The sequence below is a fragment of the Mustela erminea genome, chromosome 4, assembly GCF_009829155.1.
Source record: "Mustela erminea isolate mMusErm1 chromosome 4, mMusErm1.Pri, whole genome shotgun sequence".
NCBI lineage: Eukaryota > Metazoa > Chordata > Mammalia > Carnivora > Mustelidae > Mustela > Mustela erminea.
In genome coordinates, this window is record NC_045617.1 from 8,823,765 (window position 1) to 8,850,103 (window position 26,339).

Consider the following 26,339-nt stretch of genomic DNA (forward strand, 5'->3'; position numbering starts at 1 on the left):
ACAAGGGAAATGAGTCAGACCAATGACTAGAAGTGGAGTTCTGGGGACAAGGAACCAGTTAGGCTCTAGGAGATGGCTGTGTGAGCTGTCGCAGGGTGAAGGGGTGTGCTGGCTGAGGGATTGGAGTTGACTTTGAGATTACCGGCTGAGGTGGACTAGACACAGGGAGATGCCCACGGTTGCGAAGACTTAGTATAAATGAACTTGTGGAGATTGCCTCGAGCTTGGACCTGACCTTACCAAGCATAGGTAGGACCTCTGGTAATGATGTATATTATATATATTGTGCTTCCTGGGCTACCTTTATATTTTTTCAAATTAAAATAAAAATATTAAGAACAGCTTTGCAATCCAAGCACACATCTAACTATCCCCCTTTTTTTTTAACCTCAGGTTGACCCCAAAGATTGGCTTTCCATGGAGTGAAATCAGGAACATCTCATTCAATGACAAAAAGTTTGTCATTAAGCCCATCGACAAGAAGGCACCTGTAAGTTTTTGTGGATTCCAGGCGAGGACTTAGAGTTTCTCATTCTTAACAGCCAGATGTGTTTTCAGGATAACAGATTTCTCTGTATGACAAACACTGTGTGCGTGCGTGGGCTTGGGTGTGTGGGGGGGTTTGTTAAAGGAATCGTCAGCAGGTTACACTGAAGGTCAAAGACCCCCTGAAGTAGAGGTACCTGCTGGCCCAGGTGTCCCTCAATCGCTAGCTGACTGTCCCCTGAGCTTTCAAGTGGTATTCATTCCTTATGAAGGAAAGGGCAGTTCTGAGTCATTGACCTTCGCCAGATGATAAGCATCTCATGAAATGCTGCATTTCTAGGCTTCTGAAATGTTGGTTTTCCGGTGGAAAACCAGCCTGCCTCTAGAGGGTGTACTGGGGGTGTGGGGGGCTCACACCTGTCTCCCTGGAAGCTAGTTGGGGCCCACATGATTGCTACAAGCCTCAAGGGCCACCAGCATTAGCTTTCAGAGCTGTGTCTGCAGCTTACCCATGTTAGGAAAAGTCAGACCTGTCTCTGGAGCATTTCTGGTCCACGTGGTCCTTCGTGCCTCACCTCCTTTCTCTTCCACAAACGTGCACGCCTGCTTTCCTCTGACCCCCTTCCGGCCCCCCAGCCCCCTTTCCGCAGGCGCCTTCTCCTTGCAGAGAGGTGGCTGCTCACGATGCGGCTGGTGGGGGAGTCGGCCTGGGAGGGCTTTGCTGGAAACGAGATTTCAGTTCCTGGAGTTTGAAGAATATGGACTGTGAACCAGTAAAGGCAAGCAAAGACTGGAGTGTTACAGAAATTACATTTCAGTTTTATGTATTCTGCTGACATTTAAATTTTCCGCTGATGGCTCAGAAAATCTGAGACATGCAGACGTACATACCCACTGTAGTGTGATGGAATGGGTGAGGATTTCATCTTCTAATCGGAAATCTGATCCTTTAAAAAAAAAATGGCTTTTGAAGAATTCTCTCTTCCTCCTTAGACTGCTGCGATTTTTCCCAGAATCATAGATTGGAGAGGACTTGATGTCTTGGTTACAGTGTGGGGCTTAGAGAGGCCAGGCATGGGCTGTGGTCCAGACCGGGGCCATCTGGAGCCTTCTGGGGCTGGGATCTGCAGGGTGATGGGTACCCCGTGTGGAACAGCGAGTGGCTTTATTGTCCAACTGCTACTCCCCACAGACCGCTTAGTCCAACGTAAGTGAAAACCAGAACTCTTGAAGCGGTTCATGAAAGTATTTTCTCCTTTATTGAAAACGTTTCCTGCTGTTTGTAAACTCTTGACTCCTGCTCCATGGGTAGTTGCGTAGTTGCTGACAGTTAAAGTAGCATTTAATACAGACTCTCCAGCTCCGTGGAAACAGGCCGCATTCACATTCAGCACCATAGCCCGGGGGTCATCGTGTACCCATGTTAACGTGGGCCATGAGATCAGGGCAGTCAGAACGAGAAGATCCTGAGGGCCGTGGCTTGGCTGCTGTCTGCTCACAGGGTAGTGCTCGTTTTTTGGAACTTTTTTTAGACATGTGACTGACAAGCTAGCAGACTGGACTGGGCTATTTAAAGATTAAGTTGCGTGTGTGTTTTGGCATAAGTTTAACTTATGAAAAGCTGCAGAGTGTTTCCTAATCTTGAAATTCTAAGCAAAAGCAACTGTAATGCTTCTGGTTGAATTAGTTGAGCATACTTTTACTATATACTAGTTTTATGTGGAGCTGTTGATTAAAGAAAAAACAAGGAGAGAGAAGCTTGTGTCGGTTGGGTACTGTGAGTCAGGGCCGTGTTCTAGGACCGTGTGCACAGCAGCAATGGAGCGGGCTTCCTGCCCTCGTGGAGCCTGCCTGCTGCTCGGAGAGGTGCGTGAGCACAGGGAAGGAGCTTCTGGCCGGGAATCCCGTGGTGCAGCTGTGTCTTACCACCGATGAGGATGAGACGGGGGCAGGGTTGGGGGCCAGTGTGGCTATTCCAGATGGTTGGGTCGGGAAGGCCTGACCAAGGCCGCGGACTCGACACTGTCAGACTTCTTTCATGAGGGTGGGGATTCCACAGGAGAAGATGGTTTAGGGAACAAGTCCCCGTTCGCCTGTGCACCTCACCAGACTCGCCCTGCTTCTTTCTTCTGCGGCATTGCCTGCCTTCAGCCCCTGCACTTGGGGCAGCAGAACATCACATTTACAAGTTTAAACTTGCCCTGGAAAATGGACAGGGAAACCCCAGAGGTTCGAGTTGACTCATGGGTGAGGCTCGGGATTCCTTTTCTCAAGCTGACTTGGGGGGGCACCCCTGGTCCCGGGCAGTTTCCATAGCAAGCTCACAACGGAGCCATTGTCCTGTCACGCTCCCGATGACCCGGCATTTCCTGTAGAAATGCCAGTTCCTCCTCCTGCCAGCTTGGATACTGCAGAGATGGGACCTGAAACGTGGTGAATGTTCAAAGCCTGCCCGCTAGTCCTGTGTGGGGCGAAAACCAGCTCTGTCTCCTTCAGAAAAGGCCTTTTGTTCCTGCGGTCTCATGGAAGACGGAGAAGGCTCTTGGGCAGCTCCTGGTCCGCGGCTTGTGAAAACTGCCCTCAGCCAGGGGGGCCCTGGGCTCGGGCCTTCCGGGGGAGTGTTCTAGAGGCTTCTGAGCTGGTGTTCAACAATTTTATGGCTACTTTTCTTTCTTCTCTTGTATTGTTCGGGATTTGGATTTATTTCCTTGAGCTTTCCTTTTGCCTCCAGTTTGTTTTTAGGATGCCTCTCTCTGCCAGAGTTTAGAAAGCTGCCCACATTTCATCAGTGTTGTGGTTTTGCATTAGGAAGCGTGGGCTCGTTACTTGAATTCGGAAATCCTTAAATAAATACTGGTTTCAGTTTTTGTTTTTAACTTGAATCCAGAAACTAGCCTCCTTCAAAGGCAGCCCAGGAAGTGTCCTCTGTCTCCTCCTCTCGCTGTCCCCAGCCATGTGCAGGCCTTGTCTTGGCAGTGATGCTGCTTGCAGTGTCTGTCCTTTGATGGTTTTTAACTGACCTTGTTCTGAGAAGGAGTTGGTGCTAATCAGTGTTCCTTTGCAATACCAAGGGGCATTGCAAAGGTCATCACCTGCCTGGGGAGCATGTCTGTGTGGGCATCACAGAGGTAGGGACGATGCTTCTCTCAACTCTGCAGACTCTGCACATGCTCCCTGGGAAACCCGATGACTTGATAACAAGTGTGCCAAAGCACCATCCAGGAACTCTGGGCTCTCAGGGTCAACAGTACAGCCTTTCCAGCATTTCTGGAACTGACCAAAAAACCGAGAAGCTATGTCGGGCCTTCTGGGATGTGTTGGTTAACTCCCTGGTGTGTCCCTCCCTTCTGGTTTCAGAAGTCACTGTGGAACACATCACACTGCTCCTTGTTTCAGCCACCGTTCCCCATTCCAGAGGTCAAAATCTGGATGCTAGGGGCCCCAAGCTGAGAAGACAAAGGGGGAAAAGAAGAGTAAGCAGACTGGCATTTTAAAATAACTTTTTTTTTTTTTTTAAGATTTTCTTTATTTGAGAGAAAGAGTGAGAGAGAGTATGAGAGGGGAGAAAGGTCAGAGGGAGAAGCAGACTGCCCATGGAGCTGGGAGCCCGATGCGGGACTCGATCCCAGGATTCCAGGATCATGACCTGAGCTGAAGGCAGTTTCTTAACCAACTGAGCCACCCAGGCACCCTTTAAAATAACTTTTAACAAGAGTTTCTAAACCTTCTTCCCCCCCAATCCCCTGCATTAATGGCAGCAGTAGCAAGAACTAGGAGGCAGGGTCGTGCGCCATGCCTGTCCCACATCGCAGACTTCTGCAGTCATAGTCCTGTTGTTCTCAGATACCTCATTATGTTCTTTCTAAGAAGGCTCTTCCCCTAGCAGTTCTGTCAGGCGGGCAGCGGTCCGTGAGCGAGCCTCTGAGTACCAGGCACCCCCCGTCCTGCCCGAGCCCATTCTAAGTCCTGACAAACAGTATCTGGGCTAATCCTCTGAACAGTCTTGTTAGGTTACTGTCCACCCCACCACGCAGCTCGAGGTGTCCAGACTCAGAGGAAGTGAGTCACTCGAGGTCCCAGGCTCTGACGTGGCATGCTGTGTAAACGCCAGCACCCAGTAAATCCAGGCCGTTGGTTGGGTTCCCAGGGATATGGGGGGGAATGACCCAGCCCTGCTGTTGGGGGAGCTGCCCAACCAGTGGAAGACAGAGACCAAAACAAGTCAGTTCGGGGAAGTGCTCGCACCCCCACCGAGTGCACGGCCGCAGGAGGTGTGCCAGTCAACCCGGGAGGAGGGCTCTGCGGACAGGAAATGACGCCTCGGTGCCGTCTCGGCAGGGGCGGTGTCCTTGGGTCTGTGGGGCTGGACGGGACAGCCCAAGTAGCAGGGCTGCTGGGAGCAAGTAAATTTGTGGGCACGAAGGTGCAGTTTTAGGTGAGCAGAAGGCAGACTGGGGCTGCCGGGCCCGAGCTCTCCACCCGTGCCCGGCCCTGGCATCTGTACCTGCGCTGGAGCTAGCCGGGCTGGTGTCAGGCGTCATGTAGTGACCCTACTGATGCACTGGGGGCCACGTGGAGGTCAAGGGTTAAGGCTGAGGAGACCAGACTCTCCAGTAGAAGTTGCTGCGTTGCAGGCAGGACGGGGGGACGGTGGCTGAAGACAGGGTGACTCTGGGCCTCGGTCCCGGTTCTCCCAAGGCCATGAGACCTCTTGCCCTGGAGAGGCCTCACCGCCCAGCCAGAGAGGCGGCTTCAGGGTGTGTGTGCATGCACAGCCACAAGGACACACAGTTGCTCTCTTTGTCCCAGAGAATCCAAATCCCACGGCACCAGGAACTTTCTGTCCGGTCACTTGGAGTCAGTGACTTTTCCTTGAAGTCCCTTTCTGGCCCCATACTCTGCTACATTTGTCCTTTTGGAAAAGGTCATCTAGAACTTCGTGAAGTCGGGTTTGGCAGGAGAAAGCCAGAGTCCGCCTTGTTCTCTTGTGCAGGACTTTGTGTTCTACGCCCCCCGCCTGCGCATTAACAAGCGGATCCTCCAGCTCTGCATGGGGAACCATGAGCTGTACATGCGTCGCAGGAAGCCCGACACCATCGAGGTGCAGCAGATGAAGGCCCAGGCCCGGGAGGAGAAGCACCAGAAGCAGCTGGAGCGGTGAGCAGGGCAGAGGCCAGCAGGACATCCGGGCCCGTCAGGCAGCATCTGTGGGGCCCACACGGCTCCCCTTCAGAGGAGCCAGGGGAGCATCACCTAACAGACACTGGGGGAGCATCAGGGGACCGGGGCCTTCGGGAGTTACTGTGTGGGTCTGAGCGTCCACCCCAGGAGCTGCCTTGCTGGGCCAGGCAGTGGCAGAGCCCAGGAGGGGAGTGCCCAGCGTTGCTGCTGCTGCCTCCTGGGGCCTGGACTGTGTTGACAGGGCAGGTGCCTGCCAGCATCTAAACCTTCCTGTGCCCCCCGCCCCCAACAGGCAGCAGCTGGAAACCGAGAAGAAGAGGAGAGAGACTGTGGAGAGAGAGAAGGAGCAGATGATGCGGGAGAAGGAGGAGCTGATGCTTAGGCTGCAGGACTACGAGCAGAAAACCAAGAAGGCAGAGAAAGGTGGGTTTGTACCCAGTGCTCGTGTGTGCAGGGGTGCGCTCCGCAGCGAGGGCAGAGGGGCCGTCAGCACGCCCACAGCCAGCAAGGTCTCAGTTAACACAGCACCCACCGTAGAGGCTTGAGGCTGAGAGCTGACCATGGGTGTTTGGATTAGAAGATAATCTTTTGATTATCTTGATACATTCCACACTGTGCTGGTTCTGTGCTGAATGCTTTATGCATATTATCTTTTTTAATGTTCCCTCCTTTCTTTGAGGTTAGTACTGAGTTCTCCCCATTTTCCTGATGACAGTGGTAAGGTTTACCGGGTAAATTAATTTGCCTAACGTCAACAGCGTGAGTGCCCGAACCATGCTACATTGCCCCCTATCTTACAAACTAAGACCTGAGAGAGTGGTGTGGTTTCTCTGTGTCCGCCAGTTTACCCCAGCCCCAGCCAGGGGAGGGGGAACCCTCCCTAGCAGTTCCTAACTGCCCCAAGTATGGGGTGTGCGCAGTAGGGAACGCACCCCACGATACAGAGGCTCCCCCTTTCAGTGTGTCATAGCTTGTGGTATGAGTCTCACCCTGGACCCCGTGCCATGCGTCCAGGCTGGGAATTCAGGGGCCCGTGCTTTCTCCAGAACTGTCAGACCAGATTCAGAGAGCCCTGCAGCTGGAGGAGGAGAGGAAGCGTGCCCAGGAGGAGGCCGAGCGCCTGGAGGCTGACCGCGTGGCCGCTCTGCGGGCCAAGGAGGAGCTGGAGAGGCAGGCAGCAGATCAGATAAAGAGCCAGGAGCAGCTGGTAGGAGCTCCCTGAGTTTCACGATGCTGAATTATGGAGAGGCTGCCTCTGGGGATGAAAAAGTGACACCTGCCTTAACAATTGTGCCTGGCGCTGTAAAGTGATCACCTGGAGAGAGAAAAGCCCGGTGGGAGGGGCTGTGCTGGGGCGTGGGCCTCAGGTGGCCATGGTGCAGTGGTCAGGGCGAGGTGGGGGTCGGTGGGCAGATGTGGTCTGGGCGAGGCATGGCCTTGAGGACGGTCGGCTGCCATGAGCACTGCTGACCAGGGAGGAGGTGGGGACAAGGCCAGTCACCAAAATATGAGGCTGTCCATTTGCAAGAGGGCTCTCCCCAAAGACCCCAGAAATAATTTCAGCTGCATGCCCTCCTCCAGGCCGCAGAGCTGGCAGAGTACACCGCCAAGATCGCCCTCTTGGAGGAGGCACGGCGGCGCAAGGAGGACGAGGTCGAGGAGTGGCAGCACAGGGTGAGTCTGTGGGTGCAGCACTCTGGGCGGGCCCTGCTGCGGCCGCCGGAAGATGGCCTGGGGCCAGGCTGGGGCCTTGCAGAGAAAGGCTCGGGATGTCTTGCAGCACTCTGCCAATCCTAGCTGTGCTTCTTAGGCCGAAATCCCCATAGGAATGGGCCTGCCCTGTGCACTGGGGAGTCCGCTGTTGGATTAGCAGGAAACAAGGAGCCTCTTGTTGATTTCCACCTACTTTGTTCTGGCCACCCCAGACTGTTGACCCCCATCAGGCAGCCCCCATCGGGAGCTAGCTTTAAATCTGGTCATGTGAGCACTCCTAGCAACAGGCCACAGCACCTCAAACAAGACTTCCTGCCTCTCCTGACCACTGGTGTATGCAGCATGGCACCATGGAAGGATCTGGATTTGGAAGTCTCGAGATGGGTGCAAGGATCCCAACTCTGCTGTTACTCACTGTGTGATGGAGCAAGTGGCCTGACCTTTCTGAGCCTCCCATTTCCTTGCTACAGATGGGGAGTAATAGCCAGCCTGTAAGGTTGCCCTGAGGATCACCCCACGGAGAGGGTGAATAAATCATAGCTGTAATAGGAAGAACTGTGTTCCATGACAGTGTCCAGAGCCTTTCTCTCCAGCCGAGCCCCCATGTACCGGCCAACCGTGGCCCCCCAGGGGAGCTTTGGATATGTCCAGCATAGACCTCAGCGAGCTGGGGCAGCTCCCCACCCCTGCCCTCCCACCAGTTCTTGCCCGTGCTTCCCCATCTGCACTGACCCCTCCTGGGGACACCCGGGGCCTCTCCTCACCACTCGTACACCCCACCCCCTGAACGTAGGCTGCGTGCAAAAGACCGGTCCTTAGGTTTTTAGTAAAAGTGTTCACTGAGAAAAGCTGTTTGCAGAATAGCTTCAAACTAAGCTCATCTCCCAGGCTGGAGTGGCAGTGAGGTGGGCATAACTGGGGATGTGTATCCGAGAGAAGTTACTGGAAGGTTTAGGGATAGGTAGGAAAGTGCTTGAGTATTGTGCCCACAGACAGTGAGGAGCTTGATAAATAGTGGCCACACAAGGAAAGAGAATAAAGCTGCACTCTAAAATGGGAGAGTGGCATTTTCTAGTGGCTGGAGGATCTTTGTTTCTTTAATAATTTCCCTCCTTTTTTCAAAAACACAATGAACATATATTAGAATTAGACACAGGGAAAAGTCAAGCTCCTGACGTGACTCTCTCTCTGCGTGCTGTGCACACGATTGAGAACCACTTGCAGGATCCGGAGCCCCAGACTCGGACAAGGTCGGGCAGACCCCACACAGGGATGCTGCTTCTCAGCCTCGGCCCCCTCCTCCGCTCTGTGCTGCTCAGGCCCCATGCATCCAGCCTGCCCCGGGGAAGGCAGGGGAGGAGTGAGAGAAGGTGCAGAAGCCTCGTTGTTAGAGAAAAGGGGATTCTTCCAAAATTGGTCTAAACACCGGGTTGTTTGTGACAACTTGTCACCTGTGGGCCGGTTGCTTTCAAAGGCCAAAGAAGCCCAAGATGACCTGGTGAAGACCAAGGAGGAGCTGCACCTGGTGATGACGGCCCCGCCGCCACCCCCGCCCCCGGTCTATGAGCCAGTGAGCTACCACGTGCAGGACAACCTGCAGGACGAGGGCACGGAGTACACAGGCTACAGCGCCGAGCTGTCCAGCGAGGGCATCCTGGATGACCGCAACGAGGAGAAGCGCATCACCGAGGCTGAGAAGAACGAGCGGGTGCAGCGGCAGCTGATGGTGAGGGCGCCGGGGTGGGGCTGGCCAGCGGACCGGGACCGGGACTGGGGCCGGGTGGGGGGGGGGTATCCCACCCAGCTCCCCGCTGCCCTGGAGCCGCACCTGACCCGAGCTGCTTCCCCTTGCAGACCCTGACGAATGAGCTGTCCCAGGCCCGAGACGAGAACAAGAGGACCCACAATGACATCATCCACAACGAGAACATGCGGCAAGGCCGGGACAAGTACAAGACCCTGCGGCAGATCCGGCAGGGCAACACCAAACAGCGGATCGACGAGTTCGAGGCCATGTGAGGCCCGGCCAGGACTGGGGCAGGGGCGGGGCCTCGCGGCTGAGCTTGCAGGGGGTCGCAGTCAGACTCTGAAGCTGGTGTTTGTAGTTCTTTGAATCTAGCCCCCCCCCCCCCATCGTATTTCAGTTCCTTTAAAAAGAGAGTAGTTATTTCAGTGGGAATATTCTGGGGCTGGGGTCATTGGACACTTCCCTGGTTTATTTTTCCCCGTTGTATCATAGTGCCAAACAGGCCTGATTCTATTACTGCTGTTGTTGAATCACTTCCTGTTCCATGTTTGCAGCAGGACTGACTGAATTAAGGAAAGATGCCTGTAAAGTGTAACAAACTCCCTGCTGGCGTGTGTGACACAAGGTTTGGTGTAATTAAAACCACATCGTGGCTTAGAGTCTGTGCCATACCGTCTTCTGCATTTAAAATGAGCTCAGATTGATTTTTTAATTTCCATGAAGGATCCATTGTTGTATATTTTTGTTTTGAGAGGTGGAAATTATTTTGCAAACCATCTAAAGCATTCACACACACATGCACACAGTGATTTTTCTTCTTTGCTCCTTCAGTTTGGGATGATAGTACAGGGAGGACACTCCAGCCTTGGAGAAACTTGGGTGGTTTTTGCTTTACAGAGGGCCACCTTGTTGGACTCACACCTAATTAATGATCAGCTGTAGAGAATAGTATTTATATATGAGTGACAATATGGGTTTGTAACATTAGTTTAAAAAAGGGAAAGTTTCATTCTGTATATTTTGTTACCTTTTACAGAATAAAAGAATTACGTATTAAAAACCATGTAACCATGGCACTTGATCTGACGTGAGGGCAGGAAGGAGGTAGCTAACTGCTGTAAACAATCTGTAAAAATGATTTTGTTTTCTTACTTTGTTCCTTGTGCATGTTAACTGTGCACAGGGCGGTTTTCTATGCGAGCTTGTTGGCAAAAGAGACACATGCTGTTTGGCTCATCCAGACTCCAGCTAGGAAGGGATTCTTCCCACCTGATACTGTCCCTGTTACCACAAGAAGAACCTGTTCTGACCTCGCCAGTTCTCGGCCACATCCTTGAAATCCTGTCAGAATGTCAGAGCACTCACGCCACTGGCTCCTTTCCTGCTCGGCTGTGTCCTTTTCCTTTTCGGCTAAGAGCCGTGCGCAGATGAGCCCCGCACCACCGACTAGAGAAATAAAAGCTGTGCAAGGCAAGAGGCGGCAGTGGGTGTGTCCTTGCGCGTGTTGGGGCGAGGCGGGGTGGGGGCCCTCCTGCGGGCTCTCCCTGGACCTGGGCGCTGATCGCCCTGAATGAGGAGTCCCTCCAAGTGTGGAACGGGAGGGACCAGATACCCGCCAGGCTCCTCTGGTTCTTCCAGTGCATATAACAAGGCCATAATTCTCAGTTTGATACGAACTGGGGGACCGAGATCACGAACATTTACTGAAATCTGGCCCTTTTCCACGTGTGTCAAAGCACAGAAAAACAAACGGAGACATACTTATAGGACAAGTGCTCTGTTGGGTGTCGGCACAGAGGGACATGGAAGAACGTCTGGGCTCCGTGACGGAGCTGCAGGGGGCAAGTGTCCAGGCCCATGTCCTCAGCCAACCCTCAGGCGTGCGGCACTTGAACCTCCACTGCAGACTGAACCCTGGCTTCAGTGCAGGGTGAGTGTCATGTCTGTCCACAGATTGGGGCTTTCCAGAACTTTCTGCCACTGATGCGCTGACTCTGAGCATGAGTCCTCACCGGCTGCGTCTTCCTCTGTGAAGAGGGTGAAGCAGCAAATTAGTAATGGGTGATACGCATACCCCCTTACCAGCCGCCTTCTCGGCTTCTTAAAATGACCAACTTTTGTAAAAGTACTTTAACCTCAAGACCACATGAAAATGCCAACCACTGGTGAGGAAGAGCAAACCCTCCTTCACCCCAACACCCCAACTCCATACTCAGAACCGGACGCACACCGTCCCTGAATTCTGTGCAGCCTCAAGAGCCCAAAGCTGCTGCCTTTCCCACAGTTTGAAAGAAGACATTTTGGAGGGGTTAGCTCTTCAAGAAGGGGACTTGAACATCTAACACGAGGATGGCTGTGGTTTGGCAAGGTGGTCTCAGACCTGGGGCCAGATTTGCAGACGGAAAGGAATCCCTTACACGAACGGGGAGTGTGTCCTTATTTTTAAAGACTTATCCACTTATTTTAGAGGGAGAGCACAAGCAGGGGGAGAGAGGGGGAGACATGCGGACTCCCCACTGAGCGGAGAGCCAGACGGGGGGCTGATCCCAGGACGCTGAGATCAGGACTTGGAGGCAGCTCAGCGGACTGACCGCAGAGGGGTCTCTGGAGAGTGAATCTGGCTTGTCTTTGGAGGTCCTGGACACGTGCTTGTGTTTTCGGTTGGCCCGGTGTTTTGAGGGGCACCACTGGTAGGGACCAGGTGAGCAGCCCTCCCCACAAAGGGCTCTCCCCGACACGATGCCAGCAGCACCCCAGCTGAGCAGCACTGAAAAGCATCACCCTTTTGTCCCGCTCTTAATGAAATACTTCTGAATTGCCATGTTTGGATTAAGATATTTTAAGAAATTAATCCTTTTACGATTGACGCCAGAGACAAAAGCAAACTGTACCCTGGCCATTTTGAGGCCTGTAATTTTTGTTTCTTAGCAGATCTAAATCTGATGTAAGTGGCTGAAACACTTGGCTGTATTACCGCTCCATGCGGCAGCCTCCAGTTACGGTGAGAGAGGCCGTTTCCAAGCCAGTTAAATCACCTGCCAAGGTGGAAGCATGACTGTCTTTTCAGTGGTCACCATGTAAGATCTCTGTGAAGGATAAAACATGCCACTTAGGCCCGATAATCTTACCAGAACTGAGCCTGGCTTCTCCCAGCAAGCGGTCATTCACACCAAAGATGGCCTGGTCCCAGACGCTTAATTCCAGGCTGGACTGTCTCAGCTGGGAAGGGCTCACGCCGTTGAACACGAAGGAGTGCTTCCACTGGGGACAAGCTTGCTTCTTCGCAACTGGGGACTTCAGTTTCAGTTTCTGTTGGTCTGGCAGAGTGAGACAGCTGCCAGAGGGAGACAGTGGCTGTGGAACACCGGCCCTGCCCGGCCCCCTCCCCTGGTGGTGCTGGCTGTTGTGGTCCCAAGGGCTAGATCTACTCCCAAAGAAAAATTCTAAGGAGTGAGAATGCGAATCCCAAGATTGGCCATGTGACCTCTCCCTAGGATGTTCCGGATTTAGGGCTGAATTCACCAGACGCAGGGATCCCAGGCCACTGTGCCCTTTGTCTTAAACCCCCTCCTTGACCACCAGGCAAAGCATGGCTTAGACTTAGACCTGCTACTAGGGACCAGGACTCTGCACACACATTCTCTCACTTTAACCCTGTTCTCAGGAAATGAGAAAGGCCACATAACTTGCTCAAGGTCCTGCAGTAGTGGCAGAGTGAGGACAGGAATGCAGATCTTGGCATGGTAAGCCAGCCTTTCCCATTATGTCACTCACCAGGGACACAGTAGTTCTGTATAATTAATGGTGTTTGCTTGACTTTTGGAGACACCAACAACACCCCGACGGTAAGAATGGCATAAGCAGAGCCTACCTTACTGTTCATCCAAGAGGAGATGCTCAGACAAGGGAACAGTACCAAGCACACTGCTTTCTCCAAGCTGAGTCAGAAAATGCCGTGTAGTAACAAGGACCTAAAAGCTCTGGGTTTCAGGTTAAAATAGTGTTCTGCATCTAGCCTCAGCAGGGCTAAATCCCACAAATTATTGGAAATCAGAGTCTAACACACTGTGTTGGATTTTCAGGGAAAAGCTAAGATACAAGTTCAGAATGGCTTGCACTTTTTGGTGTTTGCTGTAGTTTCTAGGACCATGTTGTCTATATGTACAGATGATCAGCAATCAGTTGATTACATATTCTACTTACCCCTTAACAAATGAGTTTAGGGTGCCATCTGACCGCACTGGCAAATTCTTGGCTCCCAGCACGACCAAACAAAGCTGGCCGTTAGGGGATGGCCCATCTGTCCCTGGAAGGAAAGCCGGCATTTGCTGTGAGCCCTGCTTCACAAGGAGCCTGCAATGCCATCACCCCAGAACTGACAGCGGGAGCCTGTATGACAGCCTTGAGAGCCCAAGAGATCAGACAGGAAGAGTTGTCTATGGGGGAAGGCACTGCCAGCGCTGCCCACAAGCTGTCCCCCTGCAAGGCCAACACGGTGATGGGGGGCTGGGGGGCGCTCCCTAAAATCCTGAGAAGCTACAAAGATAACGGAGCTGTGGAGAGGAAGGATGTAGAGGTTTTAGCCACGGGCAGGCAGTGGTTTTGGGGAAAGGAGGGGCCCCAAGACTCCTCTTCTAGGGTGCTGGCCACCGGGGGCCCCGTGAGCCTCTGGCAGCAGACTCTTCCTCTTTCAGGGAAATAAGAGATCACTAAAGACATCACGGGATTCTGTGTTCTTTCTTCTTCTCTTCCACAGACTCCACTTTCTGTAGTAAAATCTCCCATTAGGTCCTCAAGAGCCTGTCCTTGATCCCTTCTCTTGCTGGGCAGCAGCTCATGGAACTTGGGAGCAGGGACGCATTCACTCGGCGCGGCAGGCCCCTGCGCCTCGCCTCGAGATGGGCTCTCGGTTCCCAAGGAGTCCCCCTCCCAACTAATGCAGGTGGCTTTGGGAGCGCTCCCTCTTCCAGAGGGCCAGCAGCGGGACTGTCCGAGCCAGGCCCCTGGGAGGAAAGCCCCCGAGCTGGTGTCCTAAGAGCCCTCTAAAGTGGGCATCAAAGGCCTGGACTGATCTGGTCCCTTGTTCCCTTCCAAACCATGGGTTCCAAGAACCCACTTTCCAGGCTGAGCTTTACAAATCTTGGCAAGTTACTGGAGCACCGCAGGATTAGTGGGTGGCAGCAGGGAAGCCCTCAGCCCACCTGCTGTTCAGGCTTTGGAGATAGTGACAGATGGACATTCATGGGGCTGGAGGCTGCCTACCTTCTTGGGTCTCCTGGAGTTTTCTGGGCCCTGTAGGGAAGACCAGTTTGGCCCGGACTGCAAGTTCTCCATTATTGGAAAAAAAGCTCTCTTCGAGTTTCTCTGCCTGGAGGAAAGAGTCAGAACTCAGAGGCGGGATTCCTCGGCCCCAGAACTTTTTGGGCTCCTCTGATTGCCCCAGCTCTGTCCGTAAGTGCCCCACATCCACTCCACCCCCACTCATTCTGCAGGCCGGCGAGTGCCGTGGGCTGGACTGGATGTGCCCGTGGCAGGACTGGTCTTTCTTCCACCCTGTGCCTTGAGGAGGTGAGGGGTACTCAAAGGCTCTGGCACATTCCCACAGGATAGTCCTAAGAAAACTTGCACCCAGCCAGAGTTTGAAGAAGGTGAATAAAATCGAGCCTCTCGGGGCACCTGGGTGGTTCAGTGGGTTAAAGCCTCTGCCTTCGGCTCAGGGTCCTGGATGGAGCCCCGAATCGGGTTCTCTGCTCAACAGGGAGCCTGCTTCCTCCTCTCTCTCTCTGCCTGCCTCTCTGCCCACTTGTAATCTCTGTCAAATAAATAAATAAATCTTAAAAAAAAAAATCGAGCCCCTCTAGCTCAGTGGACTCAGCAAGGACTCCTAGGAGAGGGCGGGGCTGGCCCGTCTGCTCTGCAGTGACTCTGCTTGGCTCCTGACTGCCTCGCAGGAAGGAGGCTGGCCCTCACGTGCCAGATGAATAAAGTTGCCTCTACCCTCAGCTTCAGGAACCCTGTGCTAACCCCATCGGCTCCTCCTGTAGGGGCCGAGGGGGCAGGCCTGTAAGCAGAACACTCCCAACCCAGCCAGAGGGTCTATAGCTGGTGTTAGGAAGGGTGTCTTTCAGCCTGGCACCTTCTGCTCCTCTTTCTCTTCCCAGCAGCCTTGTGGCAGGCTAATCTTGTCCTGAGCAAGGGCCCTAGAGGGAACAGATGGGCAGGGCACCCAAGTATAGGATCCTGGGGGAAAGCACACAGGCAGGGAAAATCATGAAAAGTGAAAAATCAGGAAAGCCTCCATGGAGGAGGTGAGATTTCAGCTAAGTCTTAGGCACACGGTGTCTGGAAGAAAGCATGCCAAGTAGACATCCCAAGTGGGAGCCTGAGGACAGGCTCTGAGGAAGGGTCAGTACGGGGGCCCGGAGGTGGGGCCGGGGCTGTGCAGAGGGAAAGCGACAGGAGGGGTGGGACAGGGCGCCTCCCGGGCAGGAGAACCTTGGGCTTGACGAGAGTGGAGCCGGAAATCAGAGACCTGGCATCATCTCCCTGGCTTCAGAGAGGGCGGGGAAGGGGAGACGGCACACAGAACCTGGCCCAGGCCTGGGCCAGCCTCAGCCTCGCTGCCAGGCTTTGCTGGGACTGGCGCAGTGTCCTCATTTCTTAGGAGATGACGGAGCCCGCGCTTCCTCCTCCCTCATGATCTCATCCGTCCTCTCTCCCAGTCTCGGATCTTGGCAGAGAAAGTGCAAAGCAGTTGCTCCAAGAAGTGCCAGCTTTCTCCCCAGGCTCTCCCCTTACCGGCACAGCCTGGGAGCAGACCTCAATCAGCCAGCTCCTCCTCCCCAGGCCTCCCTGGCGGCCCGCCCTGAAATCCCTGGCGGTCAGGGCAGCCGGGCCCTCCTGATAGCATCTGGCCCAGCTGTTCTCAGCTGTTACCGCTCAGGGAGCGCCCGGGGCAGGCATGTAGAAACCAGAGTGGCCCGCACGACCAGGGCAAGCTGACCTGTGCAGGCCGTACACTCCAATGGTGGCAGCAGTGAGCCCAGGGCTCCCCCACTGGAACCAAGTGACCCTGAATTTGGGGAGAGGAGCATGTGGGCCCACAGGGCCATCACAGGAGGTCTAACCCCCTAGACCTGACCCAGGCTAGTGCTTGGGCTACACTAGGAAGGGGCTCTTGGGTACTTGAGCAAACCTGAGCAGGAAAAGCCCCCTAACCACCCCCCTGCGCAGGAGAGCCTTTCCTCCCTAAGTTCCTACTGAAGAGTCCCAGCCGGGCAAGTGTAAGGCGTCCCAGGGTAGGTTTTCTCTTCTCAAATCCCTTTGAAAAGGGAGTTCTGCTTTCCTGGGCCGCGGGTTGGGGGGTGGGGGGATAAGGGGGGCGGGGGGGGTAGCCCACTATCAAACCACACCGCACCTTGGCCCTCAGTGGATACCAGCAGAAGCATTGTGTTGCGCTGTCTTTGAAGTCCCATGTGGCCAGAGGGATGGTCACCTCTCCAAGAAACACCCTCCGGGCGAGCGTGCCCAAGTGCCACACAGAGACCTGCAGCCTCCGGGTCCCCAGCTGCCAGGGCTCCACCTGGTACTGCAGAGGCAGAAGAGAAGCGGTCAGTCTGGTTCTCGGCCCCCAGCCCCCAGGCCCGCAGCTCCCCCGGGACCCACAGCCCCCTGGGACCCGCAGCCCCCCAGGACCCGCAGGGGCCTTCCTCCTGCTGGCTGGAGCCAGCATCTCGGTGAGGTCAGGGTGGGCCGTGCAGCTTGGAGCGGTGTTGGGGGGTGGTCTCTGCTTTCTCAGTCACAGAACCACCTCCTCCACCAGCCCTGTGGCCGTGCTCCGCCTGGGGGAAGGGCTGGGCACCAGCAGGGTCCCTTCCCACAGTCCAGACCTGCCCCCTAGGCAAGGAGGAAGCCTCTCCTCCAACCGAAGCCAAGCTCTGTCCCAGCTCAGGATCTGAACGTGCCTGGCCTGGGCTGTCCAGAAATACTGAAAACTAGGGTTTTGGTTTTGGTTTTTGTTTTTTAACGTAAAGCCTGAGTTTTTAGCATGGGCATTTGCCTAGACAGACAACGCATGGAGGGCAGGCAGGCCCGCGCGGGCACTCAGGGTCCCCCAGAGCTGTTTCTTCACTGTCCCCCCGCATAGGAGTCTCAGCGCAGTTAGAGGACAAGGAAGTTCCCGGCTCCAGCCAAGGGTGGGTCTCTGCTCCCACAGGGACTAGAGGTCAAGGCCCTGGCTGGGGGAGAGTGCCCGTGCCCTTCCCGAAAGCCAGGGGCACAGCCCAGCTTCCCAAGAGCTGCTGACTCCACTCAGCCTCTGTGAGCCTGTTCCAAGCCTATACTTCGGATTTTCTCAATAACGAAAAAAAGGTTACGCTTTACTGAATGCTTGTTTCGTACCAGGCTTTCGGTTACATCGCTCCTTCGCCTCCAGGAGCATCCGGAGGTCAGTGTCAGCAACCACCAGTCTACGGGGAAATACCCCGGCTCGGGCGCCGAAGCTCTCTGCTGGGGTTAGCATCCTGGTTCCTCCCGGGACCGCCTGTCACGCTGTAAGGCGGGACCCTCGGCCCCACTGAGAGCAGCCACACCAGTTGCCTGAGACTCCTCTGATGCCCCCAGTGGCTTTCCACAGGCGTGTGGAGAGGTTCCCTCCGTCTCCCAGCCAGCCACAGCCTGCAGCCCGGTCTGCCCAGACCTCCCCCAAAACACAGGCCAGCGAACACCCACCTCGGGGCCAGGCTGCCTTGCCCACTTGCCCCTCCTTTTCTTCCCTCTGGGATTATCTGCGCCCATTGTGGTCCGAAGCCACATCCCTCTACCGCCTTAGGCTGATTTTCAGTCCGTTTCCCTCAAGTCCATGGCCCATTGCTTTTTTTTTTTTTTAATCTATTTTTCTTTTTAAAGATTTTATTTTTTTTAGTAATCTCTATACCCAATGTGGGACTTGAACTCACAACCCTGAGATCAAGGGTCTCACGCCACCCTCTCAGTCAGGGTCCCTGTCTGACTCTGCCCTGCATTCCTCTCTCCGTCTGTCTTTAAACTCCGAGTTACCCAGTTGCTCCCTTCACGGCCACCGACTCGGGCGCCGCACCTGCTCCCCTGAGAACGCACTGTCCCAGGGAGGGTGGCTGCCCATCCCCCATGCCCACCCTCCTGGGGCCGCCGCTTCCTCTGCGTCCACCCGTGCTGGGCGCAGCCCTGTCCTCCGCTCCCTCAGAAGTGCAGGTGTGTCTCTCAGGGGTCCTTGCACGCGAGTGGCCCCCCTCTGACAACAGGACTTCTTCTGCTGACTGAATCCCTTTGTTTAAAAGGACCGATCCCAGCAGGCTGTGGGGTTGCCACCGCCTCTCCTAAGCTCCCAGCCCTACAAACACAGACACCAGCTCAGGTGTCACATCCCACCCTTCCCAGGCCCCCTGTGGTGGTCTTCACGGGGGTGCCAGCTCCCCAGGGGTGCGGGAGGCTTCCCATGGCACTCCCCCTAGAAAACCCGGAGGATCAGTTTCTAGATTTTAGACTAGATGAGGGACGTGGACTCTCTTCAGTGTATCTAGAAAGTTCTCCGGGACAACTGAACTATCCACGATGTACTGGATAAAAACCGATGGATAAAAATTTTAGGAGATGTCTTTTAGATTCTGCCTGCATTTTAAATCAGGTAGTAAAAACTTTAAACATTAAAAAAAAAACACCTTAAAAATCAAACCATATAATATCTAAGATTCACACTCAATCCTCAACTTCAACTCATTTCATAAATGTGAACTATTTGTTTCCCTGTTGAGTACAAAACACCTTCATTAAATGTACAATGAGTGATTCTGGATATGAACTTAAAATGTGGGAGGGGGCACACAGCTTTTCAAAACTCAGCAGATTTGTGAGTAAAACCACAGGAAGACCAGTGTCTACTGACTTGCTTCCCGCGGGTTCTCAGACGGTGATCTCTTCGGCCCTGCCCACGTCTGTTGAATCACAGTCTTTTTAAAAAATCCTTGGGGGGAGTCCCAGGACCATAAATCTTGTGAAGGTCTCCCAGTCCATCACGAGCTTTACTTAAAAATACTCTCTAAGCCTCAGTTTCCCTGTTGGTAAACAAGGATTCCTATACTTAGCTCAGCGGGCACAGAAAGCACTTGGCCACAGCAGGGAGGGACACAGAAAACAATGGCTTTTATTATTTAACAAATGGGACTCCCACCAGCTGGCCAGACAGTCCCCCGCTGGGTGTTCAGGAATGCCCCTACTTGCCAAGGAAGGCAAACCAAGCCCTCTCCTTGTGCAGTCTTGACACATGGGGTTGCTGGGCTGCGCAGCCCTGACCGGGTATGTCCCTGAGCATCTGGATGGTTCCTCCACACCTACCTCTGCCCCACAACCCAAACCCTATTTCTTAGCACCAAAGAAAGTGAAAACCCAAACAATTCCTCTATAAAATGTTTTTCATAAGTGAACTATTTATTTTTCATAAAAGAAGAAGCAACCTAGGGCTGCCTGATTATTAGAATAAAGAAGCACTTTCGTGAAGATAGTAACTCGGTAGTCGACAGGGGAGCCTGCTTGAGAGCACCTCTCTGAGAGTCATAAAAATTCAACAGGACAAACCTATTTTAGAGACTGAGAGGCGGCCAGGTTCTTCTTCACCCCTTTCTCAGTAATCATTAATCAAGGGCCATTCTCAAGCCCGCCAGACTCGGCACTTTTCCTGTACAAAGGCTGAAATTTATTTTCTACCAAATTGCCACTGATTGACAGAGCCCTACAGAAACATATAAGTGTCTGTGCTTATATTTAACTGACTCAAGAGTTTAGAGGAACACTCCGCTGGACTCCGGCCCCGGGTGCCCAGCCTGGGACGGGCAGACTTTGCACACGAATATTTGTTTGTCCAGCCAGTACCTTCAAGGTCTCCTGGAAAGTTGGGTCCACCGTGTTCTTCTGGACTCCAGTCTTGCGCTTTCCCTGGGAGGATCTGTCAGGCAGCAGATAGGTCTTGACGTACCTAGTGGTCAGACACAGACAGGTCAAGGTGATAGCTCAGTGAGGGGTTGGGGAGGGTCTGGGTAGGGGGACAAAGGGTTCAGGAGGAGGAGGATCAGACCTCAGCATTCTCTTTACCCTTCTTCCCATGGCACTGGGGGTTGACAAAAAGGGCTTGGTGGGGAACAAGGATAGCATTGGGTACACACCTTCTGGCTTACTCAGTCTTTGGCCAGAATCCTCTGGAACATTCCTGGAAGTGTAACGCTCTCTTGCTTTCCTCCTGCCCTCCCCCTCGAATCTACATCGCTCATTACCCGTGATGATTCGGGGGATGACCACAGACCCAGCGGCTGGGCTGTGGGGGCTCCACGGTGGCAGGTTAGAGAACCTGCCTGGATGTGGAGGTCCTGGGCCAGCTTGTCCTCCCCCCACCCATCACTTCCTCCCACCCGCCAGAAAAAAAAGTGGGAAGAGAAAGTATAAGCCTCACCCTTTACTTGGCCCTTGTGGGGGCCTGTCCACCTGCGTTCTCCCCGTCCCCTGAAATCCTGTTCTAGACTGACCCCTCCAGGGAGGTCCCAACGCTGCCCTTCCTGGCTCACAGCTTCAGCGATGGCAAGGACTACCGGTTCCGGGAACAGCTGGATCCTGTGCTTCTGTCCGTTCTGACAACCTCTGCCTCTTGACTGGAGAACCTACGTTATTCACCTTGAAAGTGACTACTGATCAGGAGGGACTTACTTCTGTCCTTGGCTACTTGTTTCTGCGTCCCTTCTAGCTCAGGGTCTCCCAGGTACTGCAGTACTATAGTCAGTCTTCTGTGTTTATTTACTTTTTAAAGATTTATTTTAGAGAGGGAGACAGAGAAAGTATGTGAGTGGGGCGAGGGGCAGACGGAGTGCGACTCAAACAGATTTCCCCATGGAGTGTGGAGCTGGAGGCAGGGCTCCATCTCACAACCCCGAGATCATGACTGGAGCCAAAACCACGAGTCAGCTTAACCAGTGTAACCAACCGAGCTGCCCAGGTGCCCCCATATTTTTGCATTTAGCTGAATTTTATGATAAAATGTTTAAATTCCATTCTCATTTCTTTTTGTATATGTTCTGTAGCTGTTTTCTTTGTGCTCACCAAGGGGATTACATCTCCTATCCTAGAGTTATAAGGCTCTACTTTGAATTTTTACCATCTTAAGGTCAATAGCAAACAAAAACTCTGCTCCTTCCTGGTGCCAGCCTTACCTCGCATTGATGAGGTTGCGAAACGACGCCTTCCTACCCTGGGTAGCCAACATCACAGACTAACCCTTCTTTTAAGTGTGTTAGTCTCTTAAGTTAGGTCAAAGACAAAGTGTGGAGTTACAGATCAAAGTTACAGCAGTAATTAGAGACAAATAATTTTTAAAAATATGTAAGAAGCAAGTACACAGCACTGTTGAACGGTACTAGCTTTTATCACTGCCCGTGTCTTTGCTTTTCCTGTGGTCTTTCTTTCCGCACATGCCCTTGACTTGCTGTCTGACCTCCCATTCCACCTTGGGGGGGCGCCCTTGAGCATTATTTCTTGCAGGACAAAGACTCTCAGCTTTTGTTTATGTCTTAGTTTCTCCCCCACGTTTGAACCCCCACGTTTGAAGAACAGCTTTGGCAGATATAGGATTCTTGGTTGACAGGGTCCCCGCCCCCCCCTTAGCCCTGTGACTCTATCTACTAACTGCCTCCTCGCCTCTAAAGGATCTGCGAAGAAATCTGCTGCGAGTCCTCCTGAGGACCCCGGATGGGAAGGGGAGCCCAACAGCTGGAGGAGATGCCGCAGTGGCTGCCTGCCTCTGGGTCTGCTCCTCTGTGATCAGAAGCTGCGGTCTGCTGCCAGAGCACACAACCCTCATATCTGAAGGACAAAATCCTTTTTTTTTTCCCCCACACTGACCCCAGCATGCTGTGCGTAAGTGGCTCGGGGAACACTGGCACAGCTCCCTGCTGCCTGGGGTAAGAGCGGATATTGACTGAAATTAACCCCAGTGAACCGGCCAAGCTTCCGCTGGAAGTTGCAATCCTCCAAGAGACGGCAGCTCCGAAGCGGTTTCGCGAGACAGCTTCTACCAGTGCAGTCACTGTCTTACAAGGGGACACCACTTCCTGGGGCTTCCCATCCTGTCACCCTCCCAGAATCCTCTCTGGGCTGTTCTTCTTTTAAAAAGTACTGAGTATTATTCCAATGAACATTTCACCGATGGGCCACTCAGTTTGACACTATAATGGCTTGATTTTGTCGAGGTGGGGAGAGTTGGGGTAGTCCCTGCTCTGGGGCTAGAGAAACCCTTCAGCTGCCTCTCATAATGCCCTGGGTGTTCAGCAGTCTCCACTCCCGCTGGTCAGAGCTCCCACCTTCCCCAGCATTGTGCCACGCCGGTGGCTCACCACCGCCAGTAACCGTCCTGTGACAGACCTCATGAAATCTTGTCCTGTGTATGAGCCCTGAGTATTTGGCCAAAGCCTCAAGCGGGTCCCCGTGCGGAGTTTTAGGTCTACTTCTCTGTGTACTCTGTGCCTCACTTGCTTACTGTGTGGCGAATGTTTGTTACGTTCCAGACAACGTTCTGAAGGTTTAATATGGGCAAATTCTGGAAAATGCTGCAACAATCCCTTGAAGGTGGGACTACTATTTTCCCTGTGTCACAGTGAGGTACGGAGAGGTTGTGTGACTTGTCCAAGGTCAACCCACATAAATGGTGAACCAGGGTTCAGTGTCTGAACTCTCAACCACCTCACTACAGTCCTTTTGAGAATTACAAGAGAGGCTCGGCTTGCATGAAGAGCCATGGGCAAATAAAGGTCTCTGACGGGACTGGACGGGAGTCTGAAGAAGGCACAGGATTATGGTTGCTACTTGTGGGCATGGCGTAGGGAAGGTAGTCACAACCCAAACATGAGGAAAGCCTCGATCTGGGAAAAAGTCAGGGGATAGCTTTGAAACTACGACTATTCCAATTTTCCTGAGCCAAAGGCATAAGTTGGGGGACTAATAGAAGTTAAAAAACCAGAAGGACAAGAGGGACACTGTTTTGGAGACCCATAAATGCCACATACAACAATGTACTTCATCCGTCTTGCCCTGAGGAGCTACTGATGTTTTCAGAGCCGAGAAGAGTTTGGCTTTCTTTCCCAAGCTGGTAATTAAAACATTGTGCTCCAAGTTTTCCATGTGAGAAAAAAGAAAGGCCACAGAAAATCAATTCCAGTTCTAAGGGGAAGGGGTCTAAGGGGAAAAAATTCTAATAGATAAAAATAGAGAAGAATATGTTTATAACCTTCAGGTAGAATCCTTCTACAGACTCAAAATACATTTTAAATGAAAAGACTGACAAATTTGACCTCACATTCTCGTCAAGAAAAGCCAGCATAAACAATGTTAGAAAACAAGTAACAACTAGAATATATATAAAATACAATCAATGAAGAGCTATATTCAAAAAGGGTTTAAAAACCCCCACATTCCTGTAAATAAATATTAAAATGGCAAACAACTGAAGAGAAAAATGCCAAAAGATACGAGTGGGACGTTCACAGAAAGGAACCCTACGTGTCTGACGTGTGCATGTATGAAAAGCTGCTCATCTCTGTTCGCAACCAGGGAAATGCATGTTAAAGTGGGGAAATATTATTTCACATCAGCTGGAAAAAACTTGTAATCTGTTTATGGATTGTGTGACACAGGTTTTTGGTTTGACTCTTCCTCTGTGGGAAGTCAAGTTTCCCAACACCAGTCATTGAAGTTCATCTTTTCCACATTGACATCTAATAGTCCCTTGATCCTAGAAGTTCTCAAGCAAGCCAAGTTCTGTATCTGGACTTCTGATTCCACTCGACTGACCTACTTACCTATCCTTGCATCAATAAGCCACTGTTTGAACTACTACAGCTCTAAAAATCATTCTCAATTCGTCTTTTTATAGTTCTGCTCTTTTAAACAATTGTCTTGGTTATTTGGGGACTTCTGCTCTTCCGAATAAACTTTAGATCCAACGTGCCTACCCTCTAAATCCAAAACTCAGGAAAAAGAAACTTACGGATTGCACTTTTTCTTCTTTTCCTCTCCATAGGCAAGATTCTTACAAGCCTTGATGCATATTTCTAAAGAACAGGTTTTGAAGCAATAGCGAACCGCAAACTCTATTTCTCCGGTGACACTAGCATTGTCAAAATTGCCCATCTCTGTGCAAGCGCTGTTAATGCTAGTTAGACTTCCCTGAAATCAAGAAGGACAGATATAATAAATTACTTCCCAGTTAGTCTATTTGTTGCAGTTCTGGTTTTGAGAGATCAAATTAATCAAAATTCACACAAAACATGCATCCTGACTCATAGTAAGTTAATAATACACCAGCTTGTACTTTGCCAAAATAAGTTGCCACACAGTCTGTCCGAAGGAGATGGGAAATCCTCGGAAAGTCGGTCTTGCCCAGATACGGTGTTTGCTGAGCAATAAAGGTTACACAATCTCATTCTTTAATACAAATCAGTTGGGCTGAAGTGGATTATCTCCTGCGCAATTCTGCAGAGATAAGTCTCAGAAGGGCAGCTAATACCAGTGGCAGGAAGAGCCTTGCGGAAAGCCGCGGAGTAGGGGTGCTAAGTCCCACGACTGGAGTCAGATACAGCTGGATTCCGACCTGGGGCCGGCTACCCAGTAGCTGTGTCCAAGTCCACATGGAAAAAAAAATCAATACTAGTCTCATGGGGTCACGGTGAGAAGTGAGTGGAATACAATGTGTAAAGTATGTAGTCAAAGACAATAAATTCTGTTTACATTTTTATGTAATGAAATGAAATTAATGAAATGAAACTTAATGTGATTAAATGAAAAACAGAACCGCCACCACAATTAGGGTGCCGTGAGCTCAGGTGATGAGGATAAGAAGCGAGGAAAGCCTGTGCTTAAGAAGACACGCCAGCTGCTGTCGCACTGTTAAACTTGCTTAATATCTGCCACGTTCCCAGGCAAAAATCTCTGTGCTGACTCTCTAAAAAGAGGGAAGCCTGAATGATTTCCACTGCTAATTTGCAGCGAGATGCTCCACGCCGTAAAACATCCTGGGAAGAAACGAAGAAGAAAGTCTGGGGCTTTTCCTCTCACTACAGAGCGAGCAAAACCCCAACCAAACCAAGCCAACAGGTTATCAGAAGGAACCAACAGCAGCCCCGGGGCTCAGAAGCCAAGGGCTGGGTTAACTAATGCCAAGCACACAACCACCTTCACCGCACCCAGTCACGGGCTCTGAAACACATCTGCCAACTCCCACACGGTTGTTCGCGTGGAAAACAACCTTTACATTTCGCACTCACAGAGGGCAGGAGCGGTAAGACCGCGGACTCAGCGAGGTGCACAAGAGAGGAGGAGTAAGGGTAAGGATGCCTGGCAGAAGGCGTGCGTTGCTTGTGAGCAGGACAGGGGCAGGAATGCAGGGGCTCAAAAGTTCCAATAATTAAAATGGGATTCGTCCCAGGACCTCACTTTGGGCCATGCCAGCTTAGGCTGAACTGCAGAGACTTTTCTGCCAAGAACAAACAGAAAACTGAATTACGTCCCAAACAATTTCAAGGTATCATAGAGCTCCCGGGACAGCCAGGGCAAAGGGTAGAAGCTACTAGAGAGAGGAGGAGCACAGTCCATGAGCCTGATGCTCTGAGCTGTGTCTCCCTCTGAGGCATTTGCCCCTCTGCAAGCAGACCGATCTGGAGGACAGAGGAGTCAAGCTAAACGCAGCAACCGTGGGGCCCAGAAGCCAAGGGCTGGGGGACGACAACTGGTGTCTGGAGCCCTGAAGGCACACACGGCTTCAGCAGCCAAGTTCACAGAGAACGCGGAAAAGCACCAAAGTGGGAGACGCACTAGAGGCTTCTTTTCCCTTTCAAGGGATTTGCTGATTTGGAAGTTCTCAATGAGCAGCTGAGAACACTTTCCAAATTTATTCTTCCTAGAGAAGCCCACCACAGAGAGGAGGGGCTTGGTGGCCTCCAGACTTTCAGTGGGGACCCCCCCTACACACACCCAGCTTCCTTCCCAGGAGTGAGAGTCCGCGGGAAATGGGGGGGTCCTCACAAAGCCTGACAGCCTGCTTTGAACGAGCTCAACATCAGATGGGTAGAGACTGTTTACCTTCACTCAAGCTGTCTGCTGGAAGCAAAAGAACATTCTCTCTGAAGGAGGGTCACGCCCACCT

General features: G+C 52.5%; 2 protein-coding genes across 8 annotated transcripts in view; one reads left to right on the forward strand and one right to left on the reverse strand.

Annotated features, from left to right (window-relative positions):
* The window catches only part of EZR (ezrin), a 50,145-nt gene extending 39,544 nt beyond the window's left edge, over positions 1–10,601 (forward strand). For both annotated transcript variants that reach the window (XM_032338593.1, XM_032338594.1), the window contains 7 exons: positions 394–490; positions 5,480–5,643; positions 5,960–6,090; positions 6,714–6,874; positions 7,249–7,341; positions 8,855–9,106; positions 9,235–10,601. In XM_032338593.1, the coding sequence (XP_032194484.1) occupies positions 394–490; positions 5,480–5,643; positions 5,960–6,090; positions 6,714–6,874; positions 7,249–7,341; positions 8,855–9,106; positions 9,235–9,399 (1,063 nt within the window). In that variant the 3' untranslated portion in view covers positions 9,400–10,601. The remainder of the gene's footprint in view (positions 1–393; positions 491–5,479; positions 5,644–5,959; positions 6,091–6,713; positions 6,875–7,248; positions 7,342–8,854; positions 9,107–9,234) is intronic.
* Positions 10,602–10,888: 287 nt separating this feature from the next.
* The window catches only part of SYTL3 (synaptotagmin like 3), a 79,447-nt gene continuing 63,996 nt past the window's right edge, over positions 10,889–26,339 (reverse strand). For 4 of the 6 annotated variants that reach the window (XM_032338589.1, XM_032338587.1, XM_032338588.1 and 1 more), the window contains 8 exons: positions 24,186–24,364; positions 20,033–20,135; positions 16,545–16,715; positions 16,131–16,199; positions 14,390–14,495; positions 13,331–13,433; positions 12,256–12,461; positions 10,889–11,154 (listed from right to left, as the gene is read on the reverse strand). In XM_032338589.1, the coding sequence (XP_032194480.1) occupies positions 11,048–11,154; positions 12,256–12,461; positions 13,331–13,433; positions 14,390–14,495; positions 16,131–16,199; positions 16,545–16,715; positions 20,033–20,135; positions 24,186–24,364 (1,044 nt within the window). In that variant the 3' untranslated portion in view covers positions 10,889–11,047. Of the gene's footprint in view, positions 11,155–11,353; positions 11,406–12,255; positions 12,462–13,330; positions 13,434–14,389; positions 14,496–16,130; positions 16,200–16,544; positions 16,716–20,032; positions 20,136–24,185; positions 24,365–26,339 lie in introns of all 6 variants that reach the window. The other 2 variants (XM_032338591.1, XM_032338590.1) reach the window with 2 other exon arrangements.